This window comes from Artibeus jamaicensis, unplaced genomic scaffold, assembly GCF_021234435.1.
Source record: "Artibeus jamaicensis isolate MK-2021 breed Jamaican fruit bat unplaced genomic scaffold, CSHL_Jam_final contig_497, whole genome shotgun sequence".
Classification (NCBI taxonomy): domain Eukaryota; kingdom Metazoa; phylum Chordata; class Mammalia; order Chiroptera; family Phyllostomidae; genus Artibeus; species Artibeus jamaicensis.
Genome location: NW_026521863.1, coordinates 4,629,280 through 4,650,306, shown reverse-complemented (window position 1 = coordinate 4,650,306; position 21,027 = coordinate 4,629,280). Strand labels below are relative to the sequence as shown.

Genomic DNA, 21,027 nt, shown 5'->3' with positions numbered 1-21,027 from the left:
GAGGGTCTCTCAGAGTCAGCGCTGTTTATCTTGGATGAATAAGTCTCTGTTTGGGGCTGTCCTTTGTGCTGTCCTCTACCCACCGGGGGCCAGCTGTCCTCAGGGACCCTGCTCGCCCTCAGTGGAGAGCCGCCGCTCTGGGGGAGCCTCACAGACCTGCCATCCTGAGCCCCACTGAACTGATAGCTCCGCTTCTACAAATGTCCAAACAGGGGTTCCAGTGTTCCTGAGAATGACCGGCTGGCTTCCATTGCAGCTGAATTGCAGTTTCGGTCCCTGAGCCGCCACTCCAGCCCCACAGAGGAGCGAGACGGTGAGTGATGAAGGTGGCTCCTGTGTCCTTGCTGGCCTCATCGCCGGCCCCCGTCTGCCAGGCGCTTTTGTGAATGACTTGTAAAGGAAGGGTAAGGAGAGGCTGAACCCGTCGGCGCTTTGTGCAGATGCCTCTTAGCTGTGTCTGGTTCCTCGGCTTCCCTGTTTCCTTTAAAAACCAGTACTCGTGACAGTTTCGTGACCAAGCGTTCTCACTCACGTCACAAACACAGAGTCGACTCTGTCTGTGGACGCTCTGCGGTAGTTTCGTCATGACGCAGACCAGAGTGTCTCTGCTCAGGATGCAGGGTGGCCCGAGCTGTGTCACCGCTGGTCCCCAGATTGTCCTGTCTCTGCTCCGTAGTGTGTCGTTTGTTTCCTGTGGGAGGTATTTTGTGATTAGAATTCTGTTAGCCCACAAACAGCTCCTTAGTTCGGTGCGGTATTCTAGAGCTGGTTGGCGAGACAGTGTCTTACACTCACATCAAACTGTAGTCAGTCAGCAGAGAGGACAGGCTGATGGTAACTCACTGTGGCCACTCACCGGCTCAGTCCTGCTCTCAACCGAATGAGCACGTTTATAACGTGTAGCAGTAACATGTACGAAAAACACTTTCTGCAGAACCAGCGTTTCCGAAGGGCGATGTCGGTGGGTCAGCGAGAAGAAGCTGGGAGCTGCGGACACTCATCAGCCAGACGAAGGGTAAGAGAGTGCACCGGGCCTGCGACGTCTGGGCACGAGGGGTGTCAGAGAGGGCGCGCTCCCGCTGTGGGGGTCTGAGCCCCCCATCTGGTGTCCTTGCTGTCCTTGCTTTCTCTCACGCATCTGACCTCACGCTCTGTGTAGGCCACGTCCATGTATGTTTCCTGTGTCTCTCAAGAAATCACAAGCCCCTATGGGTCAGGAGCATGTTTCACTCATTTGTGTTTTTTAAGTACTGAGACAGTGAATTATCTGCGTCACCTTGGGTAGCACCTTTAGCATAATTCTTTGTACACAGTGGGGATGTATTTATAATATGAAGAACTTCAGTTTTTAGGCTGAGAAGTTGAGAGAAAGCATTATCTCACAAAGTAGGTAATCGTCCACCATTCACCAAAAGAGTAACTAGCCTGAAAACCCCCGGTCTGGTCCTTGATGACCTACAGAAGCGTCCGTGCACTTGTCGCCATGGCGTCCTGATCAGTGGGCAGAATAGACCTCACTCTCTGTTCTCAACTGATGCAGGGTTTCTGAGAGGACAGGTCGTTTGGCCATGGCGGTGAGTGACAGAGACTAGAGCATCCCATGCTGTGTCCCAGGCCAGAGCGGTCAGGGTGTCCGGGAGGCCTAAGCTGGCCCTGGAAGGAATGACAGAAGGAGGAACACGTGGAGGCCCTGGGACTAAAGACTGGCCCAGCCCGGGTGGGTCAGAGAGTGCGGGCGTCAGTGAGGTGAGGTTGGACAGGTGTGGGGAGGCCCGATCTCGGCTGGTCTTCAGTGACGGGCCAAGTGGTGGGCCTGTCCCCGAGGGGGTGGCCTCCTCGGAAGCCTTTCCAGCAGTTGGTGTGCCCTGGGCATAGGGAGATGGGAGAGGGGCACGGGGGGTGGGTGCACCTGCACGTCTGAGTGGGGGAGCGAAGGAGGTTGGTAAAAGACGTGCAGCTGCGTGGTGGGAGATCGAGGGCTGAGGCCGGATTCAAAGGGACACAAGCAGGAGACGACTGCGATTCAGCCATGGACAGGCCTGGCAGGGGCTGCATGTCCAGGGCGTGGGCCAGGCGAGTGCGGTGGCTTGAGCCTGGGTGACAGGACAGAGGCTCTCTGTAGTGGCCCACGTGACCAGTGGTTCCCATGGAGACCAGGTCTTTGTGCTGATTTTTGACACACAAACTTGGTGATCAAGTGAACTTGGAAACTGTTGGGAGGGTTGAAGTACTGGAGACAAAATCTCGAGGCGTTTTTACTGTTAGGAAAGAAAAGCCTTTCCCAGAAACACGTGACGGTGGAGTCCTCCGCCGCGTTCAGCGCCGAGGGAAGCTGATGTGTCAGTGGTGGAGACCAGGGAGACCTGTTTCCTTTAAAACGAGGAGTCCCTGGTTGTCAGAACTGATTGTATTAAGAAACTGTCACTGGAACGTTATGAATGTCTGGGAAATTCTCAGCGCAGTCGTCCCGGCCCTCAGTGACCTGTGTCTGCCAGGAACTGCAGGCCCCGAGGTGGGTCTCGGAGTCGCCCCAAGGAGTGCGGGGAGGGAGACGAGTCGAAAGCCGTCCTTGCCAGGTTACGGGGTGTGACCCGCTAGCAGGGTGTCAGATCGGCATTAAAACAATAGCAGGGAGTCTGACTCAGGTGGTGAAGCCGTCATGTTTCATGAAACGGTGGCTCGATGCCCCACGTGGGCAGGTCACGGTAAAATTATTGGAGCAGTGGAGGTGTGGAGCCTGATGGGAAGATGAGGAGCCGGTGGTACTGGCAGGAGAAATTCACTGAGTGTTCCCGAATTCTGGACAGCGGGCCAAACGCTTTTCTGGGACGTGCGTGATTTCATTCCATTGTCACAGCAGCTCTGGGAATTAGGTGTTACTTCCTTCACGTTACACGGTAGGAAGTTGACATCTAGAGAAGTCAGCTCACTTGCCCACTGTCCAGCACCAAGGACATGGTGAGGCTGGGATTTAACTCGAGGCCTCTGGCGCCAGAGCTCTCGCCCTGCGTCACCTGCTGCTCAGGGACAGCTTCCTGGGAGAGGTGCTGTGTTTCAGCCGAGCTACCGTACGGTGGGCTGACCTCACCAGCCCTGGGATGGGGAACCAGTGTTTTAGGCAAACGGAAAAGTGTGGACAAAGGCCTGGAGGTGAGAACCAGTGTGGGGTGCCCCCTAGGGCCTTCTTAGTGTGACTGGCACAGAGCCCATGGCAGGGGAAGACAAGGGGAGCAGCGTCATCAAAGTGACCTGGAAAAGGGGACCGGGGTCCAGTTGGGCAGGACCTTGCATCCCACAGGAAGGGCTTTGGAGGTCCCAGGATCAGATCTCACATTTTAGTGAGAGAGTTCCGGCCAGTATGAGGGGAGTGGAGAGAAGAGAGGCTGGGCAGCTGGGTTGGCACAGCAGCCTGACCACAGCCTGGGGAGAGGGAGCGGTGGAGTCCGCCTGGCCTGGCTTGTGTGGGGGGCACCCCTGTGCGGTGGGCGGCACACCCCAAGGCCGTTAGACTCGGGTAGGGGGCTGTGAGTTACAGGCCATGCGTCTGCGCAGACCATGCAAGCTTTTCGGTGAGGGGTGCCGCAGCGCCCGCTCTGTCATTGTTTGCTGGAACTCAGCCTGCCAACTGGGACTGGGACTCCCAAGTTTCAACTCCCCCTGCAGATTCCGCTTCTAGACAAGGACCCATGGAAGCTGTCCAGAAGTCAGTCCGACTCTTTGAAGAAAAGCGGTATCGAGAAATGAGGAGAAAGAATATCATTGGTCAAGTGTGCGACACCCCCAAATCTTACGACAACGTCATGCATGTTGGCCTGAGGAAGGTGACCTTCAAGTGGCAGAGAGGAAATAAGATTGGTAAGGAAGTGAAGGAACACGAGGCAAAGATCATCTCTGTTAAAACAGCAACAGTTACACTTATTTAGGTTAAAAGTGATATCGTTGGACCTTTTCTCGTAAACATGTGGCAGAACCCCTCATCTTTTGCAGACGGTTCAGGGTTTTTGCTGCTGTTATTTGCTTCATTTGTAAAATGTGTTCTGAGGGTGAACAAAATGAGGTTTTAGAAGGAGATTTTTTTAAGTGGTTCATTGAGTTGAGTAGTTTTACTTGATGGCTCCAGAAGTCGCCCTCAGGGAGCCACGTAAATCGTACCCGTTTGCTGACATCTGTGTCCCCTGGTCTTCTCCCCACAAGCACACACTGAAGGGAAACTGGATACAGATAAAGACAGGACAGTCTTTTCTAAAGCACTGCCCTGCCCAGGTCCTGTGAGACACTGGAGGTAGATTGTGGGAGGGAGGGAGCCTCCCCCCCCCCCCCGTTCGCATGCATTTGATGGTGATTTTAAATATTTGTGAACATTTGGGCCTGAAGAGGCCAACACAGCTGTGACGTAGGGCTCTGTGAGCTTCAGGAAACCGGAACTTTCTTGCAGACACAAAATGCTGGAAACAGTGAAGTCCTTTTTAATTGTATCAGTTGTTATCTGTCTTACTCAGCCATCTTCCCCCTTAGTTTAATGTTCCCTGAAGGTGTGTTAGTAGACTGTCCCCCCACACGCTCCTGACCTGAAGCAGTGAGGTCAGTTAGCCGGTGGCCAAGCTTCCTCCTGGACACTCCCTTTGCCCACCCCCATGGCCACCTCTCCCCTCCCCCGCCCTCCCGGCCCAGGCCTCCGCCAGGGCCACGGGGCTGTGAAGTGCACGCCAGGATGCCCAGTGCTCACCTGCACACACGCCTCTTCTGTGACTTCCCGAAGCCACTTCGGCTCCGTTTGTATACATTTACAGTGAAGAGATTGCCTGAGTCCCCGGGTAGTAGGGAACGTTCGGAAGTGCTTTGGGTCTCGCAGTGGTCAGCCTCATCAGTGTAATCACAGAGCAGAAGCACAGCCCCGGAACGGGAGGGCGAGCTATGCGGGAGGGCCTTAGAGCGGCCTGGCGTGGTGACCGTGCGCTGCGTGTGTTCTCGCAGGCGAAGGGCAGTATGGGAAGGTCTACACCTGCATCAGCGTGGACACGGGCGAGCTGATGGCCATGAAGGAGGTGAGTGGGCTGGCCCTCCGTGGACAGGGAGCTGGTATAGAAGCTGGTGTTGACGAGGTTCTCAGGGCACAGGGCTGCTGCAGCATGGTGCCTTTTTTCCCCCCAACACTGAATTTTTTATTGGTTTATTATAAAGAGGAATAGAACTATTGATTTGTTGTTCCAAGTATTTATGCATTGACCAATTCTTGTATGTGCCCTGACTGGGGATTGAACCTGCAACCTTGGTGCATTGGGACGATGCTCTAACCAACTGAGCCACCCAGCCGGGCATGTGCTTCGCACTGTAGTGAGCCATCTGAGGCTGCACTTTAGTGTTTGTACTGTTGAGGCCAGTCTCGGGCACATCCCCTGAGGGGCTGAGAGAGGAAAGGAATTCATGGCCAGAGAGAAAAGGGCCAGGAACCCAAGTGGTCCCCCCTCCGTGCGGGTGTGGTCAGCACCATGGAGAGGGACACAGGCGTGGAGCTTGGTGAAGGCCTAGAGGATGTGGAAGACGGCATCTTCGGGGGGGGGGGGGGGGGTCTTTGGGGGAGAAGGGAACATTCGTGGTCCACTTCAGAGACGACAGTGTTTTCATAGCTGGAGGTAAAGTGCGAAGAACAGGGGCAGCCTGAGGAAGGCCTGTCAAGGAAACCAAGGCTGTTGTCACTGAGAAGGAGGCACCTCGAGGCTCAGAAGCGGGGGACAGAAGAGGGGCAGTGGAGGAAGAGGCTGGAGCTGCTCCGCCTGCTGGCGCCGCCAGCAGCTCTGCACACGCCAGACACACGCGGCGCTCGGCTGACGACCTGGGGCCCAGGCGCCTGCAGTGTCTCTTGTCCGTCCTGACGGGCACCTCCCACCCTGCTTTGATGGCCTCCTTCTAGCCTCCTGGCTGTCAGCTTCCAGGGAAGAATTTCGTCTCAGCTCGTTATCTCGCCAAGAACCTGGGCAGTGGTGATTGCTTCCTGGGTGTTCAGGGTGTGTGCTGATTCAGTTGGCAGTTATGAAATGGTCCCGTTAGTGTGATCTCACCAACCACTCTGAAACAGGCTTAATTTGCTTGAAACCACAAAGGAAAGACAGACGGCTTGGGAGTAGAGGCACGGACACACCAGCAGCAGACACGGGGCACATGTTGGGACACGGCTGTGCCGCCTCGTGTTCAAATGTCCTGTTGCTAGTGTGCGGCAGTGATGAACAGTTTGCCTGTTACAGATTCGATTCCAGCCTAATGACCATAAAACCATCAAGGAAACCGCGGACGAGCTGAAGATATTCGAGGGCATCAAGCACCCCAATCTGGTCCGGTATTTTGGCGTGGAGTTGCACAGGGTAAGGCTCCGGGCGAGCGGTCGGGGAGGCCCGCCCACGCCACTGGGGAGTAACTTGGCCTAGTTGTAGGACCTCTCCATGAACCGCGCAGCCCTGCCCCCCGAGACTGGAGGGCTCTTCCTGAAGTGTGAGTGGGGGTTAGGGCTGCTCCCCCACACCACAGAGCACTGACACCCACCCTACCACCAGAGGGTCTTCCAGAAGGCCCCGCCCTGCTCCTCCTCCCTTTTCCCTCTGGTTCCGGCCGAGCCACTCACTGCCAGGTGTGCTGTGAGGCGAGACCGCTTGTGCTCGTGTGCATGTTTGGGAACCGTGGTGAAATGAGAGGGTTAGGCCCTCCATCTCATTGGCCCTCTTGGGTTCAGAGCAAAACAAACAGTGGGGGAAAGAGGAGGACTTGAGCTTCTGGGGAGGGTGGGCTGTGGCGACTGTTACTGCCTTCACCCTGTAACTCGTAGGTTTTGGCCCTTGCCACCGCATGTGTAGGGAGACCCCACGGTGGACTCTACTGTGGAGGGTGGTGGGCACTGACCAGCTGTGCAGCCCCAGGCAGGAGGCTGGCAGCCCATGCTGGCGGCGAGTCAGAGACGCCTCCGGTGAGGCCGCTTTGTGTCAGGACAACAGTGTAGCTGACCGCTAGACAGGTGGTCCCGGTGGGCACGACCTGTGGCACCCCCTGGTGCCGGCCCTGGGCGTGCACATGACCGCGCTGGTCCCCGTAGGAGGAGATGTACATTTTCATGGAGTACTGTGACGAGGGCACTCTGGAGGAGGTGTCCAGGCTGGGCCTCCAGGAGCACGTCATCCGGCTGTACTCCAAGCAAATCACTGTGGCCATCAACGTCCTCCATGAGCACGGCATCGTTCACCGCGACATTAAAGGTAATCCCAGTTACCTCACTGCCACGGGCCAGAGGTGACCCTGGGGCCCCACGTGCAGCAGGTGTGGCCAGGGTGCTCAGTCCCCCTCCCACACAGTGTTTCTCTAGTGGGAAGTGCCTACCTCCGATACTCTTCCCTGACCTCTGATACTCTTCCCCAACCTCCGATACTCTTCCCCGAGGGGCCTGTCTGGAGAAGCCGTGCGGCACACGTGGCTCCACCTGTGTGGAGCAGCAGGTCGGCCTTGTCTTTCTCTTGTGACATCAGAAGTGCACATGGCCTTCACAGGGTGTCTCAGCCGGCCCTGTGTGTTTAGTAGACGGTCACGGTCTTCCCGTGCAAGACCGTGCTGTTTGTGTATGAACGCCATGAGCGCATGAAGTGACCGTGAGCCAGAAATGCTGGAGGAAGTCCTGATGGGCATCTCATCGTGTGGCCACTTGTCTAGTTCAGGTGGCTCATTGCCACCAGCCTCGTCCAGACTGATAGGTTCCCGTAGGTGGGTTTCAGAGCTCCCACTGCTTCCCAGCACGAGGGCAGTAGCCATGCTTCTGCCTCGGAATTGCCCCTCGTGCCTTCGCCTTAACCGCTCCCATACCGTGGTCCTGACCTTTGGGTCTGGGCGTCTCAGGGATAATTAGAGCAACAAATCATCTTTGTCTCCAATTGGCCCTCGACTGGAGGGTCCCATTCCGTCACACAGCTTGTGGCCAGCCTGAACACGTTCCCTTGGGACTTGGCCAGATTGCCGCCAGGCAGCAGACGCACTGATGGGCTGGGTTCCGCAGCACCCGCGGTGGCCTGCGTGTGGGACTCGCCCACGCCCCTGCGTCTGCAGCCCACGCGGCCTTGCCACCCGCCCGCCCACCTCCACCTGGCTCTTTTGTCGGGGGTCGTGTGTTTGATCGGCTCTTGGCCAGGCCTTGGAATTGCCCGTCTCCAGTTCTGCCACAAATACCACACTCGGTTTCTGTCTGTTGTCATGAAATGGCACCTTCATGGCATTGGCAATGGCCATAAAGAGAATCCCTCAGAGTCCTTGAATCAAGTCTGTTCCCTTGCGTCCTTGGACACTCATTAATTTAGCATGGCTGAGGATGTGCATGGGTGCACCAGCTGCAGATGACGAAGTCACCCTGGGGTCCCCCTGGGGAACCACCTGCGCTGGGAGCATGAGCCGTGATGCTCAACTCTTGCAGCACAGCCCCTCATGTGGCTGCTCCACATCGCTTTTGGAAAGAGGTGCCTGGGACATAGAGACCCGGGATGAGTGGCCCGGCAGGACAGGTGCCATAGCCCTGGTGCACGGCAGTCTCAGGCTCCAGTGGCTCACAGGCAGGGCAGGTGGGTGCTTGTGGGACTCGGGGACAGTCACAGGACACTCGCCAGCCCGTTTGAAGTTGGTGGCACCTTGGCGTGGTGCTGAGGGGCAGCGCCTGCTAGTCCTCCCCACTGCGCTGCTTCCTGCTCTGAGGTCGTGACGGCTGCCACTGGCCTCCGAGGGCTGCCACCACGGGTGGCCAGGTGTCCGCCAGGAGAGTCTCTGGGTTCCAGCGTCGGCATTTGTGCCTGTGCCTCAGTTCAGAGATTGGTCCACATAATCTGCACTGATGTTGAAGTGCCTTTGTTCTGTGTTAATATTTGTGAGTAAAGCTTAAAATCTTTATGCTTACGTTTTGTTCGAGCTTCGCCAAGTCCTGCATTGCTTGTTTGTCGTTTGTCCGTGTGAACCTCAAAGCACCCATGTGGGGTTTCGGAGGCTCACAACTGCCCCCTTCTCACTAGGTGCCAACATCTTCCTCACCTCCTCGGGGCTGATCAAACTGGGAGATTTCGGGTGCTCAGTGAAGCTCAAAAACAACGCACAGACCATGCCTGGTGAAGTGAACAGCACCCTGGGGACCGCAGGTGGGTGCTGGCTGCCTCTGTCCTGCACTGACCGCTTTCCGGGCACGGGGCTTCCCTTTGCCTCTCCGGCAGCACAGATCTGCCTGCGGCCTGGCTCTGACCCGCCGTGTACCACGCAGGTCTGCAGGCACCAGGCGTCGTCCTGCGAGTCCTGGTCAGATCGGGACGCTGAGTTTCCCCCGGAGTGCAGGCAGGAGGGAAGACCTGGTCCTTTCCCGAGAGAAACCGTTTCTCCCCCTGGGTCACTCGGACCGGCCCAGTCAGAACGACGCTGTATTCTCATTGTTCAGTGTCAGACCGCTACACCCCCCTTCCAGGTTCAGTTCGTATTTCCACTGCGAATGCAGTTTATCTGAAGGTTTGCCCATTCAAAACTCAGAGGATATAATTTGACCCCTGAAATGTCCATTTGAGAAACTGATTTGAAATACCTGTCTTCCAGTTTCCCTCCTTCCTGTCATGTAATTCAGAAAAAGCTCCCCCCCGGACATGCTGCTGTTTTTCTGTGTGGAAACTGTACTATTGCCTGGCTCTGACGGGTGCTGGGTTGACAAACTGTTCCATCCCCCATTTGTGACTTTTACAGCGTACATGGCTCCGGAAGTCATCACTCGCGCGAAAGGCGAAGGTCACGGGCGTGCGGCCGACATTTGGAGTCTGGGGTGTGTGGTCATAGAGATGGTGACAGGCAAGGTAAGCAGAGCCCACGGGGGAGGGACTTCAGGAGGCGCCTGCGTGCACAGGGCGTGACCGGGGGGTCATCGTCAGGAACGCTGTGGGTGCAGCTTCTGCTGGGGACCGTGGCTAGAGATGAAAAATGGGACCTGTTACACACAGGACACCCAGCCCCTCGTGACAATGAGGAATCAGGTATTTGTCAGACATGTCACAGAACTCTAAAAAGTGAGTAAGGACACGAAGCTTGAATGAAAACGTGGAGAAGCAAGCAGCTACGAAGAGAAATGAAGGTGGGAGCTTGTGTCGCACCAGAACCGGCACAGGAGTCACCGGGATTCTCGACCGTCGCACGCGGAGGCAGCTGCCCTGCGGCGGCCTCTCCCACAGCACTGGCCCGGTGGCGCTCCGCCTGACGGAGTGTCACGCGGCGGTAGAACGCGCCCTGTCAAGCTGGGGTCGGGGGGCTGCAGAGCGTGGTGCTGAGTGGAGGAGGCTGTCTAAAACGGCCGCACACTGGTCTGGCCCCCCCCACCCCCACTGCAGGACACCCGTCCCAGGGGACGCCCATGGTTACCCGGGCTTGGGGCAGGCAGGGAAGCTCTCCTGTGATTACTGTACCTGAAAGTCCCTTCTGCTGAAGGGACGGTTAACGGAAAGTTCCACAGGTGTGCAGAGGCCGTGTGCGGGTGTAGCGTCATTTATAACATGGAAGTATTAGGAACCTCTTAGGTGCGTGAGTAGAGAGTTAAATCAACACACAGCTGTATCTGCAGCTGCTGAAGAAGACCGCACGTCAGTGTCGGTGGGGGTTAGCTACTGTTGCTCCAGTCCACATTCCCGAGAGGGATGGCCTCAGGGTCTGTCATTTGGGCCGGGCTGGCGTCGGAGCGAGAACAGGTTCTCGTGCATCCCGGTAAACAGCGGTGCGAGGATTGGGGTGCCACCCTGGTTCTCTTCCCCACGAGTCTCGTTGTTCCTGTGTTCCTAGTAAAGCTTCGCAGTAACAGAATGTGGTGCTCATTACTCAACAAGGCAGCGTATTACACGCCCCTAGAGTTAGCTGTCGAGTGTCCTTTTATTGGCACTTCCACCCCGCTTTCTGGGTTACATTTTTATTTGCATGGTGGTGGCATCTACGCGGTGCTGGACTGACCTGATCCCAGACGGGGCGGGCAGGCTGTGCCACGTCCTGGCGGTGCCACGTCTGCGTGGGGTACCTAGAGCTTTACTGGGCCGTGGTCAGAGTGGTCTAAGGCACTGTCCTGATGTAGTGGGACAGTGAGAGAGCTGGGGCAAGACCACGTGGCCTGAAAGCCTAAGTACTTCCTGTCAGACCCTTCAGGTCAAAGTCTGCCTGCCCCTGACGTCGCGATGCCTCTGTGGCCCTGCAGCGTTACAGCCTGGTGTCTTTCTCTTCTTCAGAGGCCTTGGCATGAATATGAGCACAACTTCCAGATCATGTATAAGGTGGGGATGGGGCATAAGCCCCCCATCCCCGACAGGCTGAGCCCAGAAGGGAAGGACTTCCTCTCTCACTGCCTGGAGAGTGAGCCCGGGATGCGGTGGACTGCCAGCCAGCTCCTCGACCACCCCTTCGTCAAGGTGCGATGGGTGGCGGCGCGTGGAGGTTCGGAACCTGCACCTGAAGCAGAGAGGAATGCTTGTTTCCGCCGGGGGGTTTTCTCCATGGTTTTTTCCCTGGAAAACGTTCACTGTGGTTCTCCAGCTTGATCCATTTGGGTGGTGGTGAGGGTGCCCTCGGGCCAGCTGAATGGAATGCTAAGCAATGGACTGGGGGAAAGCCACTTCTCCTCTGAGAGTAAAAGCTGGTGATGACTGGTCCCCGCTGAGCCTGTGGGGACAGGGCGCACGCTGACGGAGTGCTCCGTGTGGGCTGGGATATTGGCGCATGCGTCTTTTCGGGTCAGGTGAGCCCACGTCACTTTCTCCAGAGCGCGCGGTGAGCTCTCTGGGAGGGGTTAGCCGAGGCAGGAAGGGGTGTGGGGCGTAGCGGACAATGAGAGACACGTGGAGGGCTCACCGCACAGGCTCAGACCATCCTGGAACTGGCATGGGTGCTATGGCTGGGTGCTCACGAAGTGCAGGATTGGGGAGTGTAAAGGGGAGACTGGGCAAGTGGCAGGGCCGCCGGGAGGAATTGTAGCTTTCGGAGGTGGGACGTGACCGAACGGTGTTCTAGAGCTATCCTTCCGGAGGCAGGAGTCCAATCAGGAAGCTGCTGGTAGAGCTAATGGGGTGGGAGTGGGGGTCAGGTGTGGGTCACTGGTGATATTTGGAGGTCAGCGGCCATGAGAGCTCACCTGGAAGTGAGTGTAGGGGTGGGGTCTCAGCTGGTGCCCAGACGCTTGGCTGGGGTCACCAGGTTACAGGAAGTCCCCACGGTGCAGAGGCCTGCTGGCCAGCGGCCGGGTGGGAGAGATGAGGTGGGTTTGGGACAGCTGCTTGGGGGTGCCAGCGGGCGTTGGGTACTTTGGGCTGGCACTGGAGAGAATTGGGGCAGGGTACAGATTCACAGATTCGGGGACAGGGAGTTGCTGGGTGAGCGTTTAGGGAGAGAGGCTGTGAGGGCGGGGCTGTGGAGGGGACGGAGTCCCTGGACCTGCGCAGGGTGGGTCACGGTGAAAACATGGGTCTGCCCTGGAAAGCAGATGCACGGTCTGTGTTGACCTGCTGCCGCCCAGGTGCCCTCAGCAGGGCTCTCTGCCATCGCTCCTGGGGCAGTGACTCGGCACCAGCAGGAGTCCTCGTGTTGGTGAAGCCCACCCCGCGCACCAGACGCTGGGTGGGGGACATGGGACACGCCGGGGTGCTCACCTGTCTGCCCGCCTTCCCTGCAGGTGTGCACAGATGAGGAGTGAGGCGGGCCGGCCGCGGCCCAGGAGTGGCACCGCAGGGCATCTCCCAACTACTGCTGTACGTGGGGTTTCCACGACGACCGCTGGGAGCCGCGGGGCCGCGGGGCCGCGGGGCCTCCGCCGTCCAGGACTGCAGACTGCGTAAGTGGCCGGCTCACGTCTCCTGCTGCTCCTGTGTGTGTGGCCTGGCGCGGGCCTCTTGGTGACAGTGCCCTCGCGGTAACGAAGCTACGTGTTAAGTGCCATTTCTACTGTACACGGACCGTCGCTTCCGTCACCCCTGAGACCAGTGACATCAGTGTGGTGTTTGGAGCTTTCGAGGTTCCAAGCCGCCACCGTGGCATCCGGCGTTCTGGCCTCCTCCCCCTCCTGTCTGTCGAGTGCACTGTGAAGCCTCCCTGTTCTCATTGTCGTCAGCACGCCGCGGGTTTGTCACGCAGAAGGCGGATTCATGCAGTTTAAGGAAAAGGTTCTTTTTTCAATAAATGGTTTATTTTAGGAAAGCGCAGTTACATTGTTTTTTTGTGGTTGTCAGCTTCAGGGCCACCATGACCCGACCCAGGCTGCTCCCTTCAGGGCCGTGTTCTCCGGGTGGAAGGGGCACCGTGGGGGCGGAGGGGGGGGGCGCCGGGCGAGGAGCGTCTCTGGGAGGGAGAGGTGAGAGGGACACCAGTGCCTGGGACGGGCGGAGGGTTGGAGGGGGCATTCTGTTGGCCAGCAAGTGGGCAGTGGGTAGACGTGCTGGCCTCGCTGCCCCGTGCTGGGGCTCAGGTGACCTCCCTTGCAGTGAAGGCGCGAGGCCGGGGTAAAACCGCGCAGAGAGCTTCACGGCCGGAGGGCGGCTGTTCAGAAGGTAGGAGCTTGCGTTATCTGTCATCGGGGTGGTCTTTGACTTCTCTTTAAAGCAGGTCATTAACTTTCCTGGGACCTGTTCAGAAGATCGTCGACTTCCTCCTTCCACGTGGCAGCTGACTCTCTGGGCAAGTCATCGCTTGGGCAGGCTCTCTGTCCACCTTCCCCAGGGGTCAGCGCCCAGAGGACACTGGCATCACAGGCTCATACAGACTCTTAGAATGTTCTGTGTTATTTCAGTTTTTTTAAACAGCTTTTAAGGCATAATTTACATAATGTTTGAAGTGGCCATTGGATGGTTTTCAATGTAGTTCCCATCGCACAACCGCCTTCTTCACAGTCTGTCTTGGACCACGTCCATCAGCCACAGAAACCCCCGTCCACGTGCTCGCCCCCACCCCCACCCGGCCGTGGGCACCCCTGAGCCGTTTCTGTCTCGGCGGAAACACACCTCCTCTGGACGTTCCAGGTAAGTGGGCTTTGGCAGCAGGTGGCCTTGTGTGTCTGCCCATCGCCTGCGCCATCTCTGAGGCTCGTTTGCTGCGGTATGTGCCAGTGCCCACTCCTCTCCGTCGCCGAGCGCCAGCCCCGCACTCGGACGGCCGCCCGTCTCATCTCTCCACTTCCTGCTGCCTCCTCACGGGCTTCACGAAGAGCCCTGCTCCGAGCGCCCAGGCAGGAGTCTCTGCGTAGACCTGCTCGCGTTTCTCTCGGGAGTGGGACTGCGGGTCCTGTCGGAGGTTTGTGTTGAGGGTTTAGGAAATATTTCCAAAGTGGCTGCGCGACCCGCATTCCCAGGAGCCAGAGCCCGGCCCTGTCCTGGCGGTGGCGTCCTCTGGTGGGAGCCCATGCTGTCTGTGGAGGGCACCTGGGGGCGGCTCCACTCCACATCTCCCTGACAGCTTGTTTGCCTTCCTGGGTGAGATGTCGGTTTGAACCTCTAGCCCGTCTTTTACGTGGGTTGTCTGTCCGGTGGTCGAGGGGAGAGAAAATTGGATGTATTCTGTATGCAGGGCCTTCCCTGGGTGTGTGGCTTGCTGATGCGTTTTCTCAGCCTGCGGTTTGTCCTTCACTTTCTCTGTGGCGTCTCGGCGGTCTGGTCCATGGCCCACCCCAGAGCGCCTCTCCTCTCGGGTGCGGGGAGTCAGCCCGCCACAGAGAGGGCTGCACTGCCCTTGTGGAGCACAGAGCCGGGGCCTCAGGGCTGCCACTGGCACCTCCTCCCCACCTCCGTCCATGTTCAGGACTGAGGTCAAAGCCTTTGCAGGGCGGGACCCACTCTGCCTGGGGACCAGCAGGGCCCTGGCCCGCCCACTGCGCCAGGAGAGCAGCCAGAGGCTGCCGGGCCGTCCATCCGCCCGTCTCATTGCCTGCCCCACTTCAGCTGGACAGTTGTCACAGGGTTTTACACCTCAGTCTGTTTGTTTTTCCATCGCACTTGGGACTGTATTAGAAAAACGCTTTAAAGTTTTTCTTAAAACATCAGTAGCTACTCTTACAGGGTTTTCCATGCATTTATTCAGAGAATACAGTGGTCTAGAGCTTCTCCTGCGGTGCAACTGCGTGACCATGTGAAAAGCTGTGTTTTCCCTGCAGACATAAACGTGGCCGTCTGACCCCAGGGGCACCAGTTCTTCTCCGAGGTTATTCATGCCGAGTCAGCGGCCAGGGTCAGTCCGTGGTCCCCAGGCTCACTCACGCCCTGTCTCACTCGGCTGCTGCTTTTCAACGAGGTCACTGGGGGAGTGCGTGAGTGCGTGGAGCTGCCAGCCCCAGTGCCTCGGGTGGGGGGGGGCCTGGGATGGGCCCTGCGCTCCGACCCGTCACACAGGGTGTGTGTGTCTGCCCCCCGGGGGTGCGTGTCTCTGCGTGTCGTGGGGCTGGCCGGCCTGAGCTGTGAGACGGCAGGAAACGGCACGGCTGGGGAGCTTGGATTGTGCTGCACCGCTGGGGGGGCCCGGGCTCTGCAGAGGCCTGTGCCGTATCTGCCCTTGTGGGGGCAGAAGGACAGCCGGGTCCCCACCTGCCTAACAGAATGCTTCTAGAGGGACGGGCCACAGAATTAAAAAGTGCTCAGGACCCTGCCCCAGTGCCCCACATTGTCTCGTTGTCTAAGGCTTTTCGAGAAGCGCCGAGTCGCTCTTCCCCAGGAGACCCGTCTGCCCTCTGCCGTCCTCGTCCCTGGACGAGGCTGGGGCATCGTGTGTGGGCGTGCGTGGGTCTCTCGCTGTTCCGTTTTGTCTGGCTGAGCCCACTCGGGGAAAAGCAAGGGGTCAGTGGACCCCTTTCACCACCCGGCAGTGGGAGCAGAGCGTGTGGTTGGGATGTAGACTGCACTGTGTCCAACAGGAGGACGGCCGCAAGGAAAATGGCGCGTTTTTTGAGGCTTGGAGGTAATTGTGGTCATTTTGGGAAGTGGCACCCTGGAGGTGGCCTCTTATCCTCACCTGTCGTGGGCTAGGGTCCTGAAGTGCGTGTGCACAGGTGGCCCAGCTTCCCCCAGACCGACTGTGGGGCGGGCGTCATCCCCATTCTGCAGGCAGCGGGGCCAAGGCCTTGTTCCAAGCCCCTCCCCTGGGGGTGGGGGTGCAGCTCAGCGTGGCCGACACCCTCACGCCTCACTGGGGGTCCCCGAGGTGGAACAGCCTCGCCTCTGAGTGTGAGGCAGCCACAGGGTGCAGACCTCGGCTGCCCTGGGGCCGCTCCCAGGCTTCTGGCCCTGCATCTGTCCTGTGTGCTTTGTGGAAGGCTGCATCTGGACCGGGCCACCACCTCACACAGGAGGTGACCCTGCCTTTGGGGACTCTAGCAAGTGTCCGGCTCAGGCCCTGGCCTCACTGACAGCCCCTCCCACAGCACAGCCAGAACTGGTGTTTCACGACAGTGACCCGCCCGTCCTGAACTGACATGGAGCTCCTTGCTTGGCTGCACTGGGGAGACTGCAGCCCTCGTCCCCCGGGCCTGTGACAGACACGCGTGCACCTGAAAGCACAGCACTGAGTGGAAGACGCCTGTAAACACGGCCACCCCACCAGCTGTCGTGTGCGTGTTCCTCCCTCCTCCCCCAGCTCGGCGGACGGGCCTGTCCTGGATGCAGGTGCTCAGGGGACAGGCCCCTCCCGTCAGCCCCCGTGAGTCCTAGTGCCTCTCGGTCAGAGGACCCTGTCCCGACCCTACTGCCCTCTGGGATGTGGCTGCTCTGCTTTCTTGGTTTGCATTTGGCGTCTGTCGACCGCAGCAGTTTGCAGAAGTCCTGCATGTGGACCGTTCTCCAGAGACCAAGGGCCACAGTGCAGACATCTGGGCTTCCTTCCAGGAGGAAAGCAGCAGCCCAGGGCCCCAGTCCCCAGTGCCCAGTCCCCGTGCTGGGGAGCACCTGGAGGGCCCTGCATGTGCAAGGGGGCGGTCTGCGTTGTGTTGGTGCGCGCTGCGTCTGCTTGCTGCCTGGACCAGGACCAGCTCTCCGACGGCCGCAGAGAGCCCGGGCTTCAGGGTCAGGCTCTGCAGGGCGCTGGGCAAGTCTCTGAGGCTTAGGGAGGGAGACCCCACAGCAGGGAGACTGGGAAGACCAAAGCTGCCTTACAGGGGCCGCCACTGCCCACCACAGGGACTGCCCAGCCACCACCCAGCACCTGCTGTCAGTGGTCGGCCCTCTGCAGGCGGAGCCCTCCCTCTGCCGGAGCCCTCCTGGCGAGCCCCCAGACCCCACGGTGAGGGCAGAGCAGAAGGGGCGGGTCTGCGTGTGCACACACCATGGAGGAGCCGGACACTTTAATTCTGTGTTTTCGAGGCATAATTTAGTCATCTCACCTACAGCGCCTTTCTCTCTCTGGCAGTCAGGGTTACAGGAGACAGTGCTGAAGGAAGCAGGGGACAGTCTCCTCACTCCCACCCCTGCCCCCGCCCCCCCGTACCACACCCGCGTCAGTGATCACAAGGCCAGGCTCGCTCGGAGCCACACGTCAGCCTCACCGCGCTGTGTTCTTTCTCACACACACACACGCACACACGCACTCTCGCAGAAAGAAAGAACTGGAACCCACGAGAGCGAGGGGAGAAGAAGAGGTTTAAGCCCATCTCCAGCCCCGTTCGGCGGCATTGAGACCAAACTCCCTGCCCCCAGTGGGGGCTCCCCCAGCGAGGTTGCTGGGCCCCACCGAGGAAGACAGGCCGTGCCCACCAGTTCCCCAAGGTCCCCTCGGACAGACAGGACGCGTCCTGAGTCAGTTGTCGTGTTTCTGCCTGCTGTCCCCGTCGCCATAGGCCGAGCCCTTGTCGATCTCCGTCACGCCGATCATCCATCGGACCCCCACGGAAGCTGCGGAAACGGGAAGGGCGGGGCGTTAGGAGGAGCCGCAGGGCCCTGGTGGGCAGCCGAGTCCCGCAGAAGGCAGCTGTCTGCGCATCAGTCTCAGGCACCAGGGGGGAGCCGGCAGGCCTGGGTACGCAGCTACCTGCACCTGGGGCCCAGGTCTCACTGGGCTGGCGACATCGAGAGGAACAGTGAGGCTGTTCGGCTGGCTGGCCTGACCCCTTCAACACCAGCCAGGGAACAGACCTCGGTGAAGCCCACCCTCTGGACCTCGGCTCAAGGGATTCCTGCCTCCCATGACCCCTGCGGCTGCCCAGACTCTGGTTCAGCACGGACCGTGTCTCCACATGGCTTTGGGGGGAAGTGTGAGAGCAGTGAACGGGCAAAGTGCCCGCTCCCACAGAGAGCCTTTTCTCTGACAGTGGGATCGGCCCCACGGAGAAGGTGGAGGAGCTGCAGGAGACCCTGGGAGACACAGGCCCCACCTCCCGGGTGCTGGGTGCCTGTGCCCCTCGCAGGGCCAGGCTCAGCCCCCCGGGTGCGGGAGCACGCCTCACTCAGCTGGAGCGCCCAGCAGGGACCTGCACTGCACGTGTGAGAATGGACAGGTGGGTAGTGACTGGTGTCTCTAGGTCTTGGTGCACATAGGTGCAGAGCCACAGCTCTGGTCTGGGGACTCGAGGGAGCCGCTGGGACAGGGAGTCCCCAGCCAGTGAGCCCACTCGTCCCATGGGTCCGTGCAAACTGGCAGATGCAGCCTGGGGCCAGCTCTGGACAGACGGAGCCCTGACCCACTCCCGTGCCGGGGAGATGGTGAGTTCACACTGGGGGGAATGAAGAGGAGCCGAAGCGGGCGCGGTGCCCCAGGCCTTGTGAGAGGGACAGTGACCGAGGGCCGAGTGCAGCAAGGCTCGGGCTTGGGGGTTAGGGATGTGGAGCAGTGGGCTCCCCCAAAGCCCCCAGGAACCCTCAGGGCCCCTGGGGAGCATGTTCAGCCTCTGCCCGGGCCCCCGACCACACAGCAGGGCAGCCTCCAGGGGGCGCTGGGCTCTGCATTCACCTTCTGCCCCTGCTCCCAGGGACCCTGGTGACCACAGCGCCCCACGCACTCACCCGCCACCCAGGGGGGGCCGCAGCACAGGGCGGGGGGAGTTCACTCGGGGTTCTGCATCATCTTTCTATGCTTCTCATACACAGTGCGATTTTAATTTTCAACATTAAAATATCAGTTTTAGGAAAGGCAACATTAGAGTCCATTTTAGGGACAGTGGCCGGGTTGCCTGCTGCAGCCCTACAGTCGGGAACGGGTGGGCTCCACCCAGGAGAACAAGGTAGGTGTGTGTGGTGTGGCACGTGGCGGCCACGACCTGCCAGGGGGGCACACAGTGAGGGTTCCTGCACATGAGCGTGTGTGGGCTCACGTGTCTGAGACCGAGACTGGGCCCGGGGGGTTCCCCAGGGGCTCCAACTGCTCTGTGTCCCTGCTCCAGTCACTGTCCCTCTCACAAGGCCTGGGGCACCGCACCCCTGCTTCGGCTCCTCTTCATTCCCCACAGTGTGAACTCACCATCTCCCCGGCACGGGAGTGGGTCGGGGCTCCGCCTGTCCAGAGCTGGCCCCAGGCTGCTTCTGCCGGTTTGCACGGACCCATGGGACGAGTGGGCTCACTGGCTGGGGGCTCCCTGTCCCAGCGGCTCCCTCGAGTCCCCAGACCAGAGCTGTGGCTCTGTACCTGTGTGCACCAAGACCTGGAGACGCCAGTCACTACCCGCCTGTCCTAGGGGCTCGACTCCGGTGGACATGGCCACTCCATGGCCCTGGGAAGGGAACAGGAGGCCTGGAGGGATGTCTGCCCCCCCGGGTGCCGACCTGGCCCCACCTGGCCTGCACTGTTGCCTCCCCTGCCACTTACCCACAAAGAAGACAAGGACGAAGCTGGCCAGCGTCAGGGAAGACCCGCTGCTGACCATGCTGATCAGGAAGCGGAAGAAAGGGTAGAGCAGCAGCGAGGCCCAGAGCAGCCAGTTCAGCAGCGTCCAGGGTCGCCGAGGGGGCACCATGGGCGTCTCGGGGAAGGTGCCCGTCCTGTAGTACTGCTCCTGGAAGGCATCCTGGGGACAGAGAGGGGCTCTCAGAGCTCTCCTGAGATCCGCCCCCTGGCTCCTGCAGGCCCCGGCCGAAGCCCCACTGCTGAGAGGGCTGCCAATGGGCTTCTCGGAGCCAGGTGTCCGAGCACCCACAGAAGGTTCCTGTGGGCACGTAAGAGCCATCCCTTTCCCACGGTGACAGATGGAGGGGCGGGGCCCCTGTAGCCTCTCACTGAGTCCAGACCAGCCCACTTCTGCCGTTGCCTGCTGCTTACTGCCCTCCCTACCTGGGCAGGCTCCTGGGCAGGAGCGCCATCCACACAGGTTGGGAGGAGATGCTGCCCTGGCCCGTCCTGGGTGACGCTGCAGAGCAGGGTGGAGACCTGCGCCTTGGACAGGAGCCTGCAGCACCCACCCTATGGGTGGCCTCCCCAGATAGGATCATGGGCTCCAGGTGGTGAGGGGTGGGGGGAGAGGCACAGCAGGGAGGCCAGGCCTCCTTCCTCCCTCGGGGACAGGTGACTGCTGAGAGGGACCATCCAGCAGTCGTCGGGCTAATGGTCCCTGACGGCCGGACCGACACTGAATTTCAGAAGTAATGCTCATAAGTGTCTAAATGCCCCAGAGCACAGGCCCCAAGGGAGGCTGGGCGTGGTGGGTGGGAAGGAGCACCAGGGGGCCTGGCCAGTTTCTACAGGGGGCTCCAGGGTGGGCCCACCGGGGCAGGGCCAGGTCAGCCAGGGTCAAGGCCATCCCAGGGTGGGTCCCAGTCTCCGGAGGACAGGGCCAGGCAGCCCTCTCAGATCAGAGTCAGCAGGCCCTGGGGGGGGGGGGCGTTCTCCACTTCTTCCTGCCGAAGGCGTCAGAGCACCCTCGGCTGACAGTGTACCCCAGTGTACCCCCGCTGTGTCTGGAAAACCAGCTTCCACCTGCTTCGAGTGCTGAGATGGAAATGGCTGAAGCAGATCAATCATACTTTTTGTTTTCCCCCAATCAGGGTGTATGGAATAATACGCTTTTTAGGCCACTCAGAGTGATGATTTTTTAAACTGGTCCACAAAACAGGCCATTTT

The 21,027-nt window shown here is 59.6% G+C and overlaps 2 protein-coding genes across 5 annotated transcripts in view; one reads left to right on the top strand and one right to left on the bottom strand.

The window, feature by feature from the left end:
• Nucleotides 1–13,211, top strand: part of MAP3K4 (mitogen-activated protein kinase kinase kinase 4) — a 90,929-nt gene extending 77,718 nt beyond the window's left edge. For all 3 annotated transcript variants that reach the window (XM_053668729.1, XM_053668728.1, XM_053668730.1), the window contains 10 exons: nt 213–313; nt 935–1,015; nt 3,664–3,855; nt 4,975–5,045; nt 6,243–6,359; nt 7,082–7,241; nt 9,027–9,149; nt 9,736–9,842; nt 11,250–11,429; nt 12,686–13,211. In XM_053668729.1, coding sequence (XP_053524704.1) covers nt 213–313; nt 935–1,015; nt 3,664–3,855; nt 4,975–5,045; nt 6,243–6,359; nt 7,082–7,241; nt 9,027–9,149; nt 9,736–9,842; nt 11,250–11,429; nt 12,686–12,706 — 1,153 coding nt within the window. In that variant the 3' untranslated portion in view covers nt 12,707–13,211. The remainder of the gene's footprint in view (nt 1–212; nt 314–934; nt 1,016–3,663; nt 3,856–4,974; nt 5,046–6,242; nt 6,360–7,081; nt 7,242–9,026; nt 9,150–9,735; nt 9,843–11,249; nt 11,430–12,685) is intronic.
• Nucleotides 13,212–17,488: 4,277 nt separating this feature from the next.
• Nucleotides 17,489–21,027, bottom strand: part of AGPAT4 (1-acylglycerol-3-phosphate O-acyltransferase 4) — a 90,605-nt gene continuing 87,066 nt past the window's right edge. For both annotated transcript variants that reach the window (XM_037126054.2, XM_037126053.2), the window contains exons 8-9: nt 19,780–19,978; nt 17,489–17,873 (exon numbers count right to left, since the gene is read on the bottom strand). In XM_037126054.2, coding sequence (XP_036981949.2) covers nt 17,779–17,873; nt 19,780–19,978 — 294 coding nt within the window. In that variant the 3' untranslated portion in view covers nt 17,489–17,778. The remainder of the gene's footprint in view (nt 17,874–19,779; nt 19,979–21,027) is intronic.